General features: G+C 39.2%; 1 protein-coding gene across 3 annotated transcripts in view; it reads right to left on the reverse strand.

Annotated features, from left to right (window-relative positions):
• The window catches only part of LOC140464913 (CUB and sushi domain-containing protein 1-like), a 2,358,623-nt gene that overhangs the window by 475,895 nt on the left and 1,862,110 nt on the right, over nt 1-20,618 (reverse strand). For all 3 annotated transcript variants that reach the window (XM_072560545.1, XM_072560536.1, XM_072560527.1), the window contains exons 18-21: nt 15,977-16,165; nt 4,362-4,478; nt 3,604-3,819; nt 2,796-2,984 (exon numbers count right to left, since the gene is read on the reverse strand). In XM_072560545.1, coding sequence (XP_072416646.1) covers nt 2,796-2,984; nt 3,604-3,819; nt 4,362-4,478; nt 15,977-16,165 — 711 coding nt within the window. The remainder of the gene's footprint in view (nt 1-2,795; nt 2,985-3,603; nt 3,820-4,361; nt 4,479-15,976; nt 16,166-20,618) is intronic.

The following is a 20,618-nucleotide window of genomic DNA, read 5'->3' on the forward strand; positions in this document are numbered from 1 at the left end:
CTTCAACTAAGTAAGTCACCAAGGAGTCTGTCTAAGTTGAAGTAACTGAAAATCAGATGAAAGCTCTTCAGTTGTTAGAGTCATACTAGTACAAAGGATAGTGGTATAGTTGTTGAAGATCTATCACCTCAATCCCAGAACATCACTGCAGGAGTTCCTAAGAGCAGTGTCCAAGAATCAACTGTCTTTACCTACCTGTCTATTCTCTTCTCTCCATTATAAGGTTAGAGATACTGATGGTTATCAATGGATTCGCTCCAAAAAGAGGAAATCTAACCACCTCCCCTTGACATTAATGGCATTACTGATGCTGAATCCTTTGATAACAACATCGTCAGGGTTATCATTGACCAGAAGCTTAACTGGACAAGTTAGTGGCTGTGGCTGCAAGGCAGGTCAGAGGTTGAGAATTATGTGATGAATAATTCACTTCCTGAGCCCCCTTGTCTGTCCACTATCTATAAGGCACAAGTTAAGGGTGCGATACAATACTCTCCAATTGAATGTTAAGCGCAGCACCAGCATTACTCATCGAACTCAAAACAATGCAGGAAAAAAATGACCACCCGGTTGATACTTCATCAATTGCTTTAAAATGCATTATGCTCACGAACAATAGACAGCAGCAGTAATATGTACCATTAATAAAATGTACTGTAGCAACTCACCAAGCCTAATTTGACAGCACCTTTTAAACATAATCTCTATAATCTTGAATTACAAGGGCAGGAGACAGAGGGGAACACCACCTACAAGTTCACTCCAAGTTACACACCATCCTGACTCGGAATTATCGCATTTGGAATCATAATACAGTTTCTTCACTGTTCAAATTCAAGGAACCCCCTCACAAACAATACTGATGATGCTTGTAGGATACATGACTGCGGCAGTTCACAGGGAGGCTCACACAGCCACCTTCTTCAAGGCATTTGGGAATGGTCAACAAATGATGGCCTCACCACCAGTGTTCACACCCTATTAACAAATAAAACAAGATGTGGATATCATAGTATCCAGGCTTTATTTCGAAGTTTTTTGTTCATAGTGAAGAAATTATTCAACACAGAAACTAAATAATGTATAAGAAGGTTTACATAATTCTTATTATGCAAGAATTATATAATAAGAATCTAATCTAGTCCCTATATAAGAGGCTAATCTAATCCTTCCCAAGTCAACCTGCACATAACAGCAAAATTTCCTTCATCTTGTGTTTGGAGAAACAGTTTCTTAAAGGACAGAAATCTTAACCACAGACACAGGCCTAAAGCCTCACTAATATTTTGACTGAAGTTTGCATACAGATTTCAGTCAAGAGCAGATCAAGTTTTCTCATGACATTGATGTAACCCAGTTCAAGAAAAATGTGAACAACCCATCTCTTACATTTGTGCTGCACCTGAGGGGTAATCATGGAAATATCCAAACAGGCAAATCCTCTCTCTCTCACAACATGAGCTGCAGTGATCATTATTCATCTGAATTGTTTAGATACAAAAGCCTTTAGCTGTTAAAGAAATGGTTACAAATTTGCCTGTGTCATGGGTGAGACTACATTTTAAAAATGTGTAATTTTAGGCTTCAACCTCAAATGAAGACATTGGTGAGTGAATTGTAGAGGTTTAAAACTGAGCACCACTCACAGTTTAAGCACTTGGGGCTCTGCATTATGATTCTGCTCAGAAAAATAAACTTTTTTCCTGCAGCGAGAAAGAATATTTTATGATCACCATGATGGTGATCTTTCAGGAAATGTTGGAAGATGTAGATGATATAAATAGACGTCACATCTCATACTGTAAGCGCAGAATGAGAGAACACAGAATCGTCTGGTGATGCAAAAGTATTATCTCTTCAATTAAAAAAAGGATCAATTTTAGGTCAAAAATGGACATGAAGGTTTTGAATATAGACCCAGACTTCGGTGATTAAATGCCTCATGGGATGCGGTGGTTCTTGCACCTGTGGGGCGGAGGAGAGCATCCTAAGTTAGACAATGAAACACAGAGTATATGAATATTCTTCTGTTTTGCTTCATTACTTTTATGCAGAAACTTCCTTCAGTGATTAAACAGGTCAGGGGACATCTGTATGTGATCACAGGAAGCCATGCTGAACTTACTATTCCCTACTTCCCACCACATCCAACTCATTGAGTTAAACCTATGATTAACAAACACGTTTTTCAGTAATCACATGCTACCAACGAAGAGAAGTTCCATATCAGTCAGTTTCAAACGTTCCTGTGACCACTTGTCCTGCTTTGAGCACAACTTGTATGTTTTGTGAATAGTTTCTGTGTCTTTGCAATCCTTAATGCCTCTTCGAAGTGGCTTTTGTTCTGCAATTTCTTAATCTGCTCAGGGCCCACCTGAGTTACATTGCAGCAGTTGCATCTTTTTTGAATTTGAACCATATCTCGGTTTGTACTTCATTGTGTAAAAAAAACTTTCAAACAGTATCCAAAAAAGAAATCTATATATAACAGGATTTTAATTTGAATCCCATATGTGTTATCCAAGGATTAAGCATCATGATTTCATAGTTAACCTCAATTAACTTTGGTGTATTTACTTATTATAATCAACTTTTTCTTCAAATTTAACAATGTGACTTTTAACAAATGCTTCCAAGAGCTGTCACTGTGAAATTAAGGAATTATTGGAATTGATTGATATTGTGAGTACTATCATGTTGCAGGGAGGCCTATTTTTGTGCCTGGACTTTTCCTAGCAAAATCTCGAGTAAACTCAACTTTAGGATGCATGAAATGAAAGCATGTGACCACCTACCCACACACCTTGGAAGAGGTGCACTCCATACACGCCGTCCTCCTCCAGAACAGGTGATCTGAGTAGCACCTTCAAGTCTGTATCCAGGAAAGCAGGAAAAGGTCAATGAGTCCCCTACTCCAAACTGAAATCCAATTCTTCTGCTGAAAGCAGGAACGCCAGGATCATCGCAAGGCTCCAATTCATACTCTGCAAAGAGAATACTCCAAATCAATAAAACAAATGAATGTTGCAATAACATGAAACACTTTTCTAGTTATTTTTTGAAATTGGTGGTTATGGATGGATCCAAAAGATAATCTCTAAAACAGAAGAATAGAAATGGACATTAATGAATAATTAGAATAGTTTGTTTTCATCTCTCCAATATTCTTGTCAGAAATGAAGAGTTACCCAATAAGAAACTATAGCTGAAGTATTCCATTCAATAGAAACCTCACTTTGCCAAATAATGAAAATTCATAACAATCACCAAATTATTTTTTCTGTTCATGCCTGTAAATATTTTCAATCCACTCATAATACAAAACATTGGATATTTTGTAAATCATTATGCAGAGGATTTATGTATCATTTACTGTTTTCTGTAAATCCAGTCATTTAAGTTACTTATTTTTCTTTCAATTAATCATGATGATATTGGTAGTCTGGAACATTCAGAGTAATAGCTAAAATTTTGTCGTAAAATGACTAGTATTCAGCGGGTTGCTTTACATCATGTTCAGAGGTATCTTTTCACGTCTTCTTTTGATTTACATTTTCAGTTTCACATAACTTGAATAGGTTGAGTGAATGTAAGGTGTCCTACCTGAGAACGTGATGTTGAATCCCTCATAAGAAACTGAAAAGTCCGAGATGAAACGTAGTTGTGCTGTGTAATTTCCAAATAGACCTGCATTAATAGTTGGAGGCAGGGCAGAGCCTGTGAGCCTTGCTACAGGATTGGTGAAGCTCCCATCCTCTGTGATAATTAAGTAGTCGTGAGAACTCTCAAGGTGGAATGTGTGAAATACCAACTGCACACCTGAAAATAAACAAAAGAAATACTGAAACAGAGATTTAAGTGACATTGGTCCCTGCCAGCACTGGTACATCAATTCCAATTTGTCCAGTCAGTTAAAAAAGTAACTTTTGATTCATAAAGAGAGTTCATTTCTTTTACATAGTCTTTCAATTAATACATTCATGCAAAACAAAATAACACTTTCAGATTGTCGACATTTCTTCATCAGCAGTATTTATTGCCAATCTCTAGTTACTCTGATGTGGCGGCAATGGCCTTCCTGAGCTGCCAAGTAAAGGTTTGATACAACAGAATGACCGACTCTGCCATTCCTGAGGTTTCAATCAACCACTGTATGTGGACCTGCAGTCACATATAAGCTAAACTGGGGAGCGATGACAGATATATCTTCAAGGGTGCAACTGAATAATTGAACCCTTATTATTCAGTTCAAAACGTTTAGAGCGGTTTTCACTGACACAGTTTTAAATTTCTTAAACAATTATTTTTGGGGTGTTGTCACTGAAGAGGAAGATGCTGTGAAGAAAAGCAGTTGGATCTACCTTTTCCATGTGAAACTTCAATTATCCAAGTGCAGTTCAAGGAATTAGGATAAAAATCTGGAAATCCAGGAGACAGAATAGTTCCACTTGTACCACGAACATAGCCACCGCAGAAAGCTAAAACAAAGAAAAAAGGCCTTTTTTGTAACAGTTGTGAAAGAAACAACTCCTTTGCCCCATCCCTTAGGATTTAACAGAAAATAAATAATAGATTGTGATTTTAGCACGAATCTATCTTTATATATAGAAATCGAAAGAAACAGAAACAGTACATTACAACATTAGAAAGTTCAATGAACAGCAAACAAAAAAGAACTCTAATACAAATGAAATCTGTACTCATACAAATTCCTTGTACAATGTATGTTACATTTGTCACAACTCCATTTCACTGCGTCAGGGATAAAACTGGCTGACAGTTTGAAAAAAATGAAAAGCAGCACATTTCTGTCCTATTAAACTGTTCACCTTGAAGTTACTGTGGTATAAATAATAACCCAAGAATGATTTCAATATTAACTTCTCTGTATTATAACTCTTACCTGATTTTAAATTAACTTTTGTAAACCATTGCACAATGCCAAGTCTTTCTCCTGCATCTGAACTTGAATAAATACTTTCAAAATTTCAAGTCAAGAAGCACAGTTAATATGCAGGCAGTATAAATGCTTTAGACAGACAAAAATTGGTTTCTTCTGGCCTATTAGGATCTAATGGAAACTGAAGATTGCTGTTAAGATTTTCAATGTAAGCAATCAGTTCACTGTCGTAATTGCAGTCAGTTATTGCAGTATTGGCAATTTCTAACTATTGAATTTTACTGCAGTGCTTTATTTAATATTTCAACCTGAATAACAACTTTGTGGTGTGGCTGCAATATTCAATCAGCTTAAGAGACTGCAACAGATTTCAAATTAAAATTTCTACTTTAGTAAAATTTGTGAAAAGTTGAAGTATCATGATAGGTAAACACACCTGAGCAGTGCTCTTAGCATGTAACATATATAAGGAGAACATTCACTGAATATTGTGACATCAATCTCTGATCTGTACTGTCTTTGAGGCATAGTTCCCCACTATGAGCACTTTTACACAAATCTATCCTTCCTAGAAATAGTCGCACCATTTTTTTAAACAGCATGCAGAATTTGGCTGAAGAATCTTGAGGGATAACATAGCAGCGCAAATCAAAGTATAAACTCAAGGTCAAGAGACACATTTATGAATGTTTTAATTGTGAAGTTCACACTAATTGGCCTCATTGGTGAACAGGCAAGAATCTTGGCTCATATGAGAACATGACATAAAGAAGATTCATGACTGATTCCTGCTTATGTGTCCATATAAATTCAATGTAAATTATCAAACTGAAAGTCTTCCTTATCTCTATTCTATCCAATGTCATAAGACTTGGAAAAAGGGCATGCAATCGGCAATACTACTTCAATAAAGATACATGTATCATGCTACAATTTGATCCAAAAGTAAGGAGGAAGCAGACTCTTTGAAAGTTACACAGTGAACGGGATAACAGAGCAATGGGAACAAGGAATAGAGATATCCATAATGCTAAAAGCAGCAACACAGTTTAACAAAAAGGCAAATCCATCATTTGGGGCTTGTGTTTAAGAAGGGTAGAAATGAAAATTAGAGAAAGTATGATAAACATATTTAACATTAATGAGACCACACTTAGAATGGTTCTGGTGTTTAAATCACAGAAAGGATGCAGAGATATAACAAGAGGATTGACCAGACTTATGACAGAATTGAGAAGTTGTACATATCAGTGAAGATTGAATAGTCTGGAAAAGAGAAAACTAAAGGGTGACCCCATGGTTCTGATGTTTATGCAAAGGTTTGATCAGACAGGCTTGAAGATGAAGTTTTCATTTTTTGCAGACAAAATTCGTATTTGGTAAGATAATCACAAACAAATCCAACTGGGAAATCGAAAGAAACCACGATGCAAAAGAATAATAAAATGTCAAATTCAGTATCACATGGAGTAGTTGATACACCAGCTCACCACCACCTTCTCGAAGGCAACTTGGGAAAGATAATAAATGCCAGCTAATGATGCCCATAGCCACTAAATAAATAAAAAATACAAATAACACAGATACATTTTTACTCAGCTAGAGCATATACGCTGAAATGGACTTGTATGGCTGTGTGGCCTGATTCTGGAATTGAATTTATATTGAAATTTCTATTCAATTTCATATCAAGCTGCCATAGTCTTACCAAACCATAGGACTGCTCTCTCATTAGAGAGATGACACTGCCAGAATCACACTGCTCACAAATCAACTGACCAGCGGACAAGTCAATATGAGTTAATTTTTATATATTATGGAATAACAGATTACGTTATTTTTATCTAAAGTAAAATAAAGCCAATAAGCACAAACTTGTGAAAAACAAGTTGTATCCGACAAACTTCTGAGTTGCATGTTCAAGGAACTGGCAGAGCACAAGTGATAGAGGAAATGCAATAGATTTGCAAAATTAATTGAATAAGGTTGCATATCAGAAGCTTGTTGATAAAACTGAATATTCAAAATGATGTGACAGCACTGATAAAGATTTAGTTAAATGCCAGTGGACAATAGTGAATGGATATTTTTCAAATGGAAGGGTATGAACATTGCTGTCAATCATGCATCAGTGTTTGGACCATTACTCTTACAGGCATGCATAACTGAGTTCATAAGCATAATGGAACATTACTTGAAGAAATTATGAGAAAATAGTCAAGGCATGTGAATGAACGGGTTTATCTTTTTCAGAAAAGCAACATATTTGCAATGGGTTGAATGGTTTCCTTATTTAATTAGAATTAGAATTAGCTTTATTGTCTCATGTATTCAAATGAGTACAATAAAAAGTTTACAAGTCGCCACTAAAACAAGGTGTCATCTTAGGTACAAAGTTACCTAGATACAGACTATTAAGTACAAATTCATTGGGAATAAAAAGAGAAGAATAAAGAAATAAAAGGTCCAGCATTACAGTTCATAGAAATACATTAAAAAAGAAACAAAATGTTCAGAATAAGAACCAAGTTCAAACTCAGTCCACAATGGCGCCTAGCCTCTAGTCAGTGCTGGGCCTTGACTCCTAACCAAGTCAGACTTCACCTCAAGTCTCTTGAGGCCAGCAGTCCACTCTGAAATCATCTCAAGGCCAGGAGTGTACACTGAGGCCACTCTAGGCTGAAAGATTGCCATGCCAAGCCACCGAGAGACCGTCACAGTCATAGTTGCTGACAGACTTTCATGCTCGGCCAGGAGACAGCATGCCATGCAGAGGCCACCACACCCTGAGCCAAGAAGCCACTGTGACAGGCCGAGGGTCGACATGCTGGGTCTGTGCTGTGGCCAAGAGTTCAGGACATCACCAAGAAGAAAGAAGAAAAAAAAAGAGTAAAAAGAAAAAACAAAAGAAACGAACAAGCTCTGGCTGAGGAGTCCTATTCCACTGCACCTCGGATCTGAAAAGTGTGTAAAGTACCGTTCTCCGACGCCATCCTGTATCTTATTTTGAGAAAGGAATTTCATGGATTCTAGGTACTCAACCTCCATTATCGAATTTAATACGTGAGACTTTCATGGACTAAAGTGATTGACCTATAAACCTAAATCAGTTGTGATTAGCTGACCATGGACTGAGACAAGTTCAGTGAAGAGAGAAAGTGAGAGAGAATGAGAGCGCGAGAATGAGACCCGATTAACAATGACAGGATCTGCACCTTGTTATCCCTCTCTTTCTCTCTCTCTCCCCTTGGGGGAGAAACAGATAAAGGCCTTATCTCTTTAAAGAACCTCCCATTGAGAAAGGAAATTGGGAAAACATACATTTATTGAGAATTCTAAGATTCTACAGATTTTGTTCCTGCTGAGAAAACAAAACAATCATAGACTCAGATTTCATTCACACAACTCAAGAACTCAAAGAACTTTAACAACATTTTCTTTTATCTTTCTGTTTGTTCTGGGTAACTTCACTTTCCCTTCTAAAAATACTTGTGTGAGTTTTTGATGGTGCATTTTATTATTTTCTCTCAGGTTTAGTAGGGAATAAAAGTGCCCTATCTTTTACTCCGGAAAATCTAGGGATGTGTTTCTCTGTTTTGAACCTGTTACTACACTTTAGTAGGAGTGAGCAAGCTGGGTACAAAAAAAAATTTTACAATGTTGTGACTGACTGATAATATGCAAAAGTAAGATGGGGAGCCGATGTCCTCTCCTCCCTTGATCATTACTGTCATATTTTACAATATAGTAAAAACAATGACTGCAGATGCTGGAAATCAGATTCTGGATTAATGGTGCTGGAAGAGCACAGCAGTTCAGGCAGCATCCAAGGAGCTTCGAAATCGACATTTCGGGCAAAAGCCCTTCATCAGGAATAAAGGCAGTGAGCCTGAAGCGTGGAGAGATAAGCTAGAGGAGGGTGGGGGTGGGGAGAAAGTAGCATAGAATACAATGGGTGAGTGGGGGAGGGGATGAAGGTGATAGGTCAAGGAGGAGAGGGTGGAGTGGATAGGTGGAAAAGAAGATAGGCAGGGAGGACAAGTCCGGACAAGTTATGGGGACAGTTACTATGGCCACTGCTGGCATCTTTCTTATTTGGCACCTTTACCTATATGCAGTATTGGTTGGGTTTTCTTTGAGGTAGTTTGCTGCCACCAATACTCCTTCATCTTTATGTTGTCTGGTTTTTGAGTTAGCAACAAGGAGGTTTTCTGAGTGCCTGAAATTAATAAGTAACTTTAAGCTATTCTCTAGCTATGGGATTTCTTCCAAAAACATATTTTGTGGACTGGCTTCAAAATTAAAAGGTTTTTTAAAAGGTTTTGTGCAACCCATTAGACTTTTATTTATTTCAGATTGATTTACAACGCAGAAAGATAAAAACTGGAGCTGTGAGGTCTGTTTGAGAATTGTGGAACATGGTTAAAAAAATGTCTGAAAATGTTCATTGCTGAGAGAGGGCAAGTGTAACTTTTAGGCTTACTTTGACTGATTTGGGCAGTCCTATTTTTGAATGAGATGTCTGTGTAGCAAAGTGCTACTGAGAAGTGAAGGATGTACACTATAGTGATCTAGATTACCTTAGAGTAAAGAGTTAGTGTTAGCCTCAGACCAGAATTGTTTAGATAAAACAGTGACTTGAAAGTGAGTACATTTAAGCAGGTGCATAATAGCTTTAGGAATAAGCTATGTACAATTCCAGTCTAAAAGTTGAAGTCACGCTGATTTATATCGAGCAACATGTTGGAAACAGGAATACTGGTGTGGGTACTATCTGAATGATATTCAGGATACTGTCACAGGGATGTATTTTGGGTACAGTGCAACAGCGGTTTTGTACCTTTTCAATGTATAAACAAATGGTATGAGTTTAATATGATTGTAGCTTTAATGCATGCTTAAAAATGATTTTTTAATGTAAAGAGATAATTTGGATTATTCTATTTTATCTTATATTCATTTGCAATAAATATCTTTATTGTTAAAGCAAAATCGTCAGCTCTGTGTGCTTATGTTTCAGTGAGAGATGACTTCACCAAGACCCAAACAGCTGAAAGAGTGATCTATCAACTAGGTTTCTGTCAGGGATTTGACTTGTCCAATAACAACATCAGCTATGATCATAACACTACATTTGGTCAGGAGTAATTAGCAGGATCTTAGGGATCTGGTACAGATGCATCTGCTCCTTCTGAACGCTGGAGTTTAGCTTAGATTAGTTACAGTGTGGAAACAGGCCATTCGGCCCAACCAGTCCACACCGATCCACCGAAGCACAACCCACCCAGACCCATTCTCCTACATTTATCCCTTCACCTAACACTACGGACAATTTAGCTTGGCCAATTCACCTAACCTGCACATTTTTGGACTGTGGGAGGAAACCGGAGCACCCGGAGGAAACCCACACAGACACGGGGAGAATGTGCAAACTCCACACAGTCACTCAACCAATAAAATGTGTGTGATATCAGTAGAATATAGGGAATTGATATCACATCAACTTTAAGCCCCTTTGAACCATTATCTTACCAAGCATTAAATGTGGACATTGATTTAAAACCAAGCTTAACTTTTACACAAAAAGGGCCAATAGATGTTAAGGTATGATGAATCATTAGCTCAACTTTTATTCTCTTAATATTTAATAAACTTTTAAAAATTACATCATGTGAGGATCTAGCTGCTATCACATGCTTAATGTGCCAGAATATTTCCCAGATGTGCATTCTTGAAGCACAAAACAAAATAATGGCAAATGGTTATCGATTGATTATTATGGAGTCAAGATAGATCCAGTTTATTTGTGACAAGAATTTAAAATGTTGGAAATGCTCAACAGACTAGGCAGAATACGCAGAGAGTGAAGCAGGTCTAATTATTTTTAATATATCAAATCCAAAAGAAATTAGAGACCTAAGTTATTTGAAGAGAGTTTGAGCCAAAATGCTATCGTGACTTTCCTAAAGATACTACATGACTTATTGAGTCTATTTTCTATCTTTCTTTTAAATTTCAAGCAATAAAAGCCTTCATCCCAACAGTAAAACAATCTATTTTGAATTACATAACGACTTAGTGCTAAAATATTCCATTCATTTGAATGAAATGAATCATTGAAATACATTCAGTTCCTCTCTGTTTAAATGTTCCCCAACTTTTTAGGGAGTTGTACAATGATAATGTTTTCATAAAGTTTGCTCTTTAATAAATATAAACAAAATGTGTTGGAGAAATGCAGCATGTCTGGCAACATACGTGAGACAGAAACAAAGTTAACGTTTCAAGTCCAATATGACTTCTTTGGAAATGGTATTGATTGAATGGCATGGGCATGATCGTTGATGAACCTTGATCACTAAGGCACAAATTCATGATGAGATTTTTTTTCCTCCTTGAGTGAAGAAGCAATGGATCAGATTATACAGAGGTGAAGGCTCTCAGAACCTATCAAAGTTCAACCTTCCATTGCCCATGACTTACATCAGTTTTTAGTCTAACAACTAGAACTTTAAAAATTTCATTGGTTTCAATTTTTTTTCCATGATAACGCCCTTCTCCATCTTTGAGCCAACTTCCAAGATCTCTATAATTCATCAATTTTGGGATCTTTAACATCCCTGATTTTATTTGCTCCATAATTCCACGTTCTCCCCATGTCTGCGTGGGTTTCCTCCGGGTGCTCTGGTTTCCTCCCACAATCCAAAAATGTGCAGGTTAGGTGAATTGGCCAAGTTAAATTGCCCGTAGTGTTAGGTGAAGAGGTAAGTGTAGGGGAATGGGTTTGGGTGGGTTGCGCTTCGGCGGGTCGGTGTGGACTTGTTGGGCCGAAGGGCCTGTTTCCACACTGTAAGTAATCTAATCTAATCTAATCTAATAATTAGCCACCAGAGTACTAAATTTCAAAATTCCCTTTCTACACCTCTGTTTCTTTCTTCCTTCTTTATGAAGTTCCTTAACCGCTATCTTTTTGCCAAAGTCATTTGTCCCAACATCTTCTTTTGCATCATAGTGTCAAAGTTTATTTCACGATGTGCCTAGGTTGTTTTACTACGTTATGGGGCAGCACAAAGGCTCAGTGGTGAGCACTGCTGCCTCATAGCACCAGGGACCCGGGTTTGATTCCACCGTCAGGTAACTGTCTGTGCAGAGTTTGCACATTCCCCCTATGTCTGTGTGGGTTTCCGACATGTGCTCTAGCCCAAAGATGTGCAAGTTAGGTAGATTGGCCATGTAAATTGTTCATGGTGTCCAAGGATATGCAGGCTAAGTGATTTAGCCATGAGAAATGCAGGGCTACAGGAGATAGGGTAGGGGGTGGATTTGGTTGAGGTGCTCTTCAGAGGGTTGTTGTGGACTTGATGGGTCAAATAGCATGCCTCTACACTGTAGAATTTGATTATTCTGAGAAAGCTACATGGAACAAGTTGGGTTTTTTTGGTTTCATGAGGCATTCTGTAGCAACTGAGAGTTACTCAGTTTAAAATAAATTAACAGAAAGCAAATTTTAAAACACTAAACAAATCAAATAAAACTATCCCCTAGGATCCTGTGCACAACTGAATTGTTTTAAAATGAAGTTCCTTGCTGTAGGAGTTTAATATTTATTTAATTTGTAATTACCAATTCATTGATTGTGAGGATGCTAATGGTAAACTACAGTCTGTCACAACATGTTGGATAAAAATGAATCAGAACACCTCATAGCTATTCAATGTGAACTTATTGATAGACAATAATAACCAGAATATGCCCAGCTGTAATGTAACCCTTATTCCAATAATCAAACTGTTCCCTGATGTTTCCTATTAAAATGATAAATGTAGTCCATAGGCAACTGTTACATTTAAAAGGATGAATGTCGAAGAAGTTTGCTCACAATTGTCATTGTTGGAATTGTGTCCAAACGTATTGCAGATTAGTAAAGTTAATTATAATTGGTGGTGATAATTATTAGGGGGTGGTTATGCTTGGACTCATGAATGGACTTAACAGAAGTTGAACAAAAATTTTTATTTTCAATTTGTATCATACTACAGCAAAATAACAGTTATCAGTGTCCAATTACCCTAAGACAATCATAAGACATAGGAGCATAAGTAAGCCATTTGGCCAATCAAGTTTGCTCTGTCATTCAGTAAGACAGCTAATCTGAACCCCAACTCCACTTTCCTGCCCTTTCCCTTTCAGTCATGATTCCCTTATTTATTAAAAACCAGCCTATCTGAGATTTGAGTAACTTAATGACTCAGCCTTCTGTGATAAAGATTCCATAGATTGATAACCCGCTGGCAGAAAATAAAACCTTCCCCATCTCTATCTTAAATGTTCTCTGATCCAAAACTCTCCCACACTGGAAAAACAGCCTCTCTATCTCCACACTGTCAAGCTTCCTAAAAATCTTATGTTTCAGAAGTTTGCTTCTCATTCTTATAAACTCCACAGCCTAACCTCCTCAGAAGAAAATTCTTCTCTGGGTGGAATCAATACTGTGAACCTTCTCTGGACTGCCTCCAATGCCAATAGAAGTTAACTCGGAAAAGGAGACCAATATTGTTCAAGTTATTCCAGGTGTGGTCTGGCTAGTGGTCTGACATTGTCCCACAACCCTGCACTGCCCGTTTCTACCTCCTGTCCAAAATCCACAAACCTGACTGTCCCGGCCGACCCATTGTCTCAGCCTGCTCCTGCCCCACCGAACTCATGTCTGCATACCTCAACACTGTCCTGTCCCCCTTAGTCCAAGAACTCCCCACCTACGTTCGGGACACCACCCTTGCCCTCCATCTCCTCCATGATTTTTGCTTCCCTGGTCCCCAACGCCTTATCTTCACCATGGACATCCAGTTCCTGTACACCTCCATCCCCCGACACGAAGGACTCAAAGCCCTCCGCTTCTTCCTTTCCCGCCGACCCAACCAGTACCCTTCCACTGACACCCTCCTTCGACTGACTGAACTGGTCCTCACTCTGAACAACTTCTCTTTCCAATCCTCTCACTTCCTCCAAACCAAAGGAGTAGCCATGGGCACCCGCATGGGCCCCAGCTATGCCTGCCTCTTCGTAGGATATGTGGAACAGTCCATCTTCTGCAGCTACACTGGCACCACCCCCCACCTTTTCCTCCGCTGTATCAATGACTGTATCGGCGCTACTTCATGCTCCCACGAGGAGGTTGAACTTTACCAACACCTTCCACCCCGATCTCAAATTTATCTGGACCATCTCAGACTCCTCCCTCCCCTTCCTAGATCTCTCCATTTCTATCTCCAGCGACCAAATCAACACGGACATTTACTATAAACCGACCGGCTCCCACAGCTACCTAGACTACACCTCCTCCCACCATGCCCCCTGTAAAAACGCCATCCCATATTCCCAATTCCTTCGTCTCCGCCACATCTGCTTCCAGGAGGATCAGTTCCAATACCGTACAACCCAGATGGCCTCCTTCTTCAAAGACCGCAATTTCCCCCCAGACGTGATCGGCGATGCTCTCCACCGCATCTCCTCCACTTCCCGCTCCTCCAATCGCCACTAGGACAGAACCCCACTGGTCCTCACCTACCACCCCACCAATCTCCATATACATCATATCATCCATTGTTATTTCCGCCACCTCCCAACGGACCCCACCACCAGGGATATATTTCCCTCCCCTTCCCTATCAGCGTTCCGAAAAGACCACTCCCTCCGTGACTCCCTCGTCAGGTCCACACCCCCCACCAACCCAACCTCCACTCCCGGCACCTTCCCCTGCAACTGCAAGAAACGTAAAACTTGCGCCCACTCCTCCCCCCTTACTTCCCTCCAAGACCCGAAGGGATCCTTCCATATCCGCCACAAATTCACCTGCACCTCCACACACATCATTTACTGCAACCGCTGCACCCGATGTGGCCTCCTCTATATTGGGGAGACAGGCTACCTGCTTGTGGAACGTTTCAGAGAACACATCTGGGACACCCGGACCAACCAACCCGACCACCCCGTGGCTCAACACTTCAACTCCCCCTCCCACTCCACCAAGGACATGCAGGTCCTTGGACTCCTCCATCGCCAGACCATAGCAACACGATGGCTGGAGGAAGAGCACCTCATCTTCCGCCTAGGAACCCTCCAACCACAAGGGATGAACTCAGATTTCTCCAGTTTTCTCATTTCCCCTCCCCGCACCTTGTCTCAGTCCCAACCCCTTGAACTCAGCACCGTCTTCCTGACCTCTCCATCCCCACCCCCACTCCGGCCTATCACCCTCACCTTAACCTCCTTCCACCTATCGCATTTCCAACACCCCTCTCCCAAGTCCCTCCTCCCTACCTTTTATCTTAGCCTGTTTGGCATACTTCCCTCATTCCTGAAGAAGGGCTCATGCCCGAAACGTCGATTCTCCTGCTCCTTGGATGCTGTCTGACCTGCTGCGCTTTTCCAGCAACACATTTTCAGCTCTGACTGGTGGCTTGTATAGTTTTGTCTAACTGATCTCCTTAATTGTATGCTCCATTCCTTTTAGAAATAAAGGCCAATGTTCCAGTTGCCTTCTGTATTAGCTGCTGAACTTGAGACTCTCTTAATGATTAGAAGACATTGTATTGTTTGCTTAATTCCCAAATATTATTTAATAATATATTAAAAGAAATATTGAATAGATTGAGTTTCTAGTTCCTTTCGCAATGAAAACCTTAGCTCAAAATTCTCAGGCTTGAAAATTGTATCAATTCATCCAAGAAATATTAGCCGTTCAACTTAAAGAATTATTAACAAAATCTAGTCGCTAGTATTTGTTCTCATTCTTAATCGTTATGTTACCCGGTCATAAATTTGCTCTCTCTAATTTTTACTTCTCTTCATTCTAACTTTTAATTCTACCCATAATTTTGTTTTTGATTGGCTGTTCAATGTTAATTGTTTCAATAGGAATAACTTTGATGAACAATGAATTAAATGATAAGACAATTTCAAATTATTAAGTTAATAATTCTCAGGTTTCTTAACAGTAGCACAAATGCCCCTTATATGTTGTGACATTAGTAATAGAAATATTTCTGTGGTCACATCTGAGAAATGGACACTAACCTTCACAGCTTGGTAAAGCATGGTTCCATTGACGATTATCATCACATATTAGAGGGTCATCATCACTTAATGTGTAACCAGGGCAACAACTGAAGGTCACAGTCGATCCAATTGAGAAGTTGTTTCCATGTCGTCGCCCATTTACAGGAATTCCCGGGTCTAAGCATGAATCTAGTTCCAAGGTGACACCTACAAAACACAAAACTTAATCAATCAAATATTCATTTACAGGTTTTCATGCTACCCTATTCCAAGTTAATTTGCTTTCTTTGGGTAACCATCTTTGAAATAATTCCAGCAGATGACCATCGGCCAATTTCACATACTGGTTTTGGTTTGGTGTGCTTTACATTATGCAACATGTTATGACTGTGTCATCAAGTGGAGAGAATTCATTAGAGTTAACACTTAAGCAGGCTTTGAGGCCAAGTTTGCCTGTCTGGTCTGCTTCCCTTGCACTGTGGTGGCTCGGCTGCTGATTCTAAATTTACAAATTTAAGAAGTTGAATAGAAGGCACCCTTTCTAATCAGAACCAAAGTTTCAGCTGCTTCCAAGCAAGAGGATCCCTCACCAACTCGTCAGCCTCTAGAGTCCATCTACTGTTCTTAATTGGATGGTGACATCTCCCAACCATCACTAATTGGCCATTTGGGTGATATCACTGTAGTTGACTGTTCCCCACAAAATGACACCTATCTGACACTTACACCAAGGCCCTGCATAAAGTCCAAAATTCTTTCACTGGTTTTCCAGTTGCTTGAATGAGGCTACAGTTAAAATATCAAAATGCAGAACATCACAGGGATCATATAATTGTGAATGGAGATCATTCAACCAATGTATTTGCATTTTGAGTACTATGAACAAGTTTCTTTTCAAATGCCTGCCATTTTCCTACAGTCTTGCACATTGTTTCTATTTAAATAAGCATCCAATACCTTGATTGAACCTGCCTCTACCACACTTTCAGGCAGTGCATTCCAGACATGAACCACTCACTGTGCAAAAATGTTTTTTCTTCTCTTTCAAAACACTTGAAAACAGTGTTCCATGGTTCTTGACCCTTCAACAACCAGGCACAATTTTTTTCACTAGCTACTCTGCCCCAACACCTTATGGTTTTGAAAACTCGGATCAATTTTCCCCTCAGTTGTTCTCTCCAAGGAAAATAGTCCCAAATGATCTCTTAACTGAAGTTTCTCATCACGCGAACCACTCTTGTAAGCTTATTCTATGCTTTCTCCATTCTCCAGAAACATCATTCTGCAAAGTGTGGCACTAAGAACTGGATACAATACTCCAGCTGAGACTTAACCAGTGGTCCAATATAAGTTCATCACAAACTACTTGCTTTTGTGTTCTATCCCCCTATAAATGAAGTCTAGAAGACAGCTGTTTCATAGATAGCTCTATCTAATTGTCCTGCCACTTTTGAAAACATATGCAAATTTACTTAACAATCGCTCTACTCCTGCGATCAAATAATATTCATTATTTTATCATTTCTTTCCAAGTTGTTTGTATCGCGGGTATCACCTCACACTTCACATATTGAACTACATCTGCCACCTATCTGCCATTCCACTAAATTATCTATGTCCTTCTGGAGGTGTGCAGTGTTTTCCATACAGCTTACAATTATTTTGGGTTTTGTGCCATCTGCAAACGTTGAAACTGTCCTCTGCACACAAAGATCTAGATCACCAGAAAAAGCAATAGCCTCAAGACTGACCCCTGGGAAACTCCAACAATGCTTCCTTTATCCAAGAAATATCCAGGAACCAATACTGTCTGTTTCCTATCACGAAGCAGAAACATAGCTATCAGAGTCAAGATTAGAGTAGTGCTGAAAAAGCACAGCAGGTAGGAGCAGGAAAATAGCGTTTCAGGCAAAAGCCTTTCACTTTTGCCTGGAAACATAGCTATGTTCCCTTTTATCCCATGAGGTAGATCTTTTGGAAGTCCATGCACGCTACAACAACAATGCAGTATTCATTAACCCTATCTGTATTCTCTTCAAAAAGCGGCAGCTCGTGAGTTAGACACAATTTCCCCTTAACAAATCTTCATTTGAACAACTTACAGCAACTGGCCCTTTTCATGTAAATGATCAAAGTGATAGCTTGCTCTTACCCAAATCAGAGATTAGAATGGAGATTTCTGCTCAGAGATTTATATTCTGCTGCAGACAACTTGAGTCATAATCCCTTGTATTCTCACACACTACTGCAAATCGGCAAAACCATGCCAAAGAAAATAAATTACTCTAACTTTAAGGAGTACTTGTGGCAAAGCCGTCAAATTTTAATCGCATCATTCAGCCTGCTAACGCCCACTTCCTCAGAAAGTGTCAGATAATCCTGGCAATTTGTTTTTCCACTCTCGTATAACAAGATCAAACCCACCTCCGTGCACAAACACACAGGATGAGATGAACAATGAGTCCCTGTGACAGGAGGCTCACTAAAAAATATTAAGTCAGGGAATGACAAACATATTTCAAATTTACCTGCCTCCAAAGGCAAAATGATTTAAAATGTGACCACTTTCAATAATATGAGGCTGCATGTGATTAAATAGCATAATGTGCTTGCTGATCTCTGTAACAGATTGGATGTGTGAGAAGGAGTTTTGGAACATCAATCAACTCAATTATTTCCAAATATTCATCCAAGATTTCAAATATTTGCACACCCAAGTCCCATATTGCTGCCTACCTTTCATGATTTTAAAATACCACTTCATTTATAATTAATAATCTTGTAAATTTGACATACAATAAATAAAGGACAAAGTGAGGACTGCAGATGCTGGAGATCAGAGCTGAAAATGTGTTGCTGGAAAAGCGCAGCAGGTCAGGCATCATCCAAGGAGCAAGAGAATCGACGTTTCGGGCATGAGCCCTTCTTCAGGTTCATGCCTGAAACGTCGATTCTCCTGCTCCTTGGATGCTGCCTGACCTGCTGCGCTTTTCCAGCAACACATTTTCAGTATACAATAAATAAAATCAGCCTCAGTGAAAACTAAAGATTTAGGGGATAAATTTCCAATCAGACATTTCTTTATGGTCCTTGACTTCTCATTCAATGTGTACGTCAATATATGCACCATGATTCCATGTGTCTTAGCTGGATGTCTAAATGGAAATCTGTCTGAAAAGTGCAAGGCTCGAGTCTCTGCCAGAAACTCAGCAACATTTTGCTTTTCACCCAACGTTTGTCTTGATCCTGTGCTGTTTGGAATGAAAAATGGGTCCCCTAGCTTTTTTGAGCACTACCAAATTCTTCACATCCATTTTTGCAGGCAGCTGAAATCTCCAACCACACTGTACTTCCTCTGTAAGACAAACAATCGTGAACCTAGGTTGTGATTTCAGATCCTTGAGTTGGGGCTTGAACCCACAGCTAGTTGACTCAGAGACAAGTGCACTATCACTTGCTCTTTTAAAAAGGTGCATAAAACATAAAATGACTTGAAAATAACAAGCTTTGGCATCACCAAACAACTATTGCCTGTAAAAAATTTCAGTGAGGGAAGAAAGGAATGGATTGGAAAAATGGAGGATAGATTCACAAGAATGGTTTCAGAGATGAGGAACTTCAACGACCTGGAATCTTTGAAGGAACTGGGGTTGTTTTGCTTTGAAAAGACAATGTTGAAAGTATGATATGAAGTTGCCGGTGTTGGACTGGGGTGTACAAAGTTAAAAATCACACAACACCCGGTTATAGTCCAACAGGTTTAATTGGAAGCACATAGCTTTCGGAGCGACGCTCCTTCATCAGGTGGTTGTCTGTGTTTAATGTTGAAAGTAGATTTTATATAGAGTGTTTAAATGCTGGGGAGTCTACACAGAGTAGATAGACAGAAACTATTCACATTGGTAGAAGGATCATAAAGCAATGATTAATGGTCATTGACTAAGAACCAAAGGCAACATGAGGAAAAAACATGTTCAGCAGTATATGTTTAAGGTCTATTATACACTGCATGAGAGGGTGTAGTGGTGGCAGATTGAATTTTGGTTTTCAGAAGGGATCTTGATAAACACCCGAAGAGAAGAAAATTGCAGCAATGAGAGAAAAAGTACGAAAGTGGGCCGAGGTGATTCACTCTTTCAGAATGCTGGCATGCACAAGGGCTTAATGGCCTCTTTAATGTTGGAAGTATTGTTGGAAATTGGGGTCCCTTGGAAACTGAATTTTCCTCGTATTTACTATCGGATTGGATTCTATTTGAATCTAATCGTATTATTGGATTCAATAGAGAATTGGATCTCATTTAAATGTTACAGCATTAAATAGCTTTCCAAATTCCTAATTAATAAAGATGAAAGCACAGTTCTAAAGGAAGGTTACAGAAATAACCAGAATCCCTGAGGTTATAGTGCTCCGTTGCGTGTCATTTCATTTGCACATCAAAGATTAATTTGGTGCCATGTGCAACCTATTATCAATGCAGATTTTAGGAAAGTAAGAAATGTTGTTCTCAGAAAGAGTGATTAATTAACCCTCAGATGGAGGTACGCAAGAGAACAATGTCAAAAATCACACAACACTGGGTTATAGTCCAGCAGGTTTATTTGAAACCACACTCTTTCAGAGACCCCGCTCCTTCCTCAGGCAAGAAGTGAGGGAGAAT

This window comes from Chiloscyllium punctatum, chromosome 3, assembly GCF_047496795.1.
Source record: "Chiloscyllium punctatum isolate Juve2018m chromosome 3, sChiPun1.3, whole genome shotgun sequence".
Taxonomy (NCBI): Eukaryota; Metazoa; Chordata; class Chondrichthyes; order Orectolobiformes; family Hemiscylliidae; genus Chiloscyllium; species Chiloscyllium punctatum.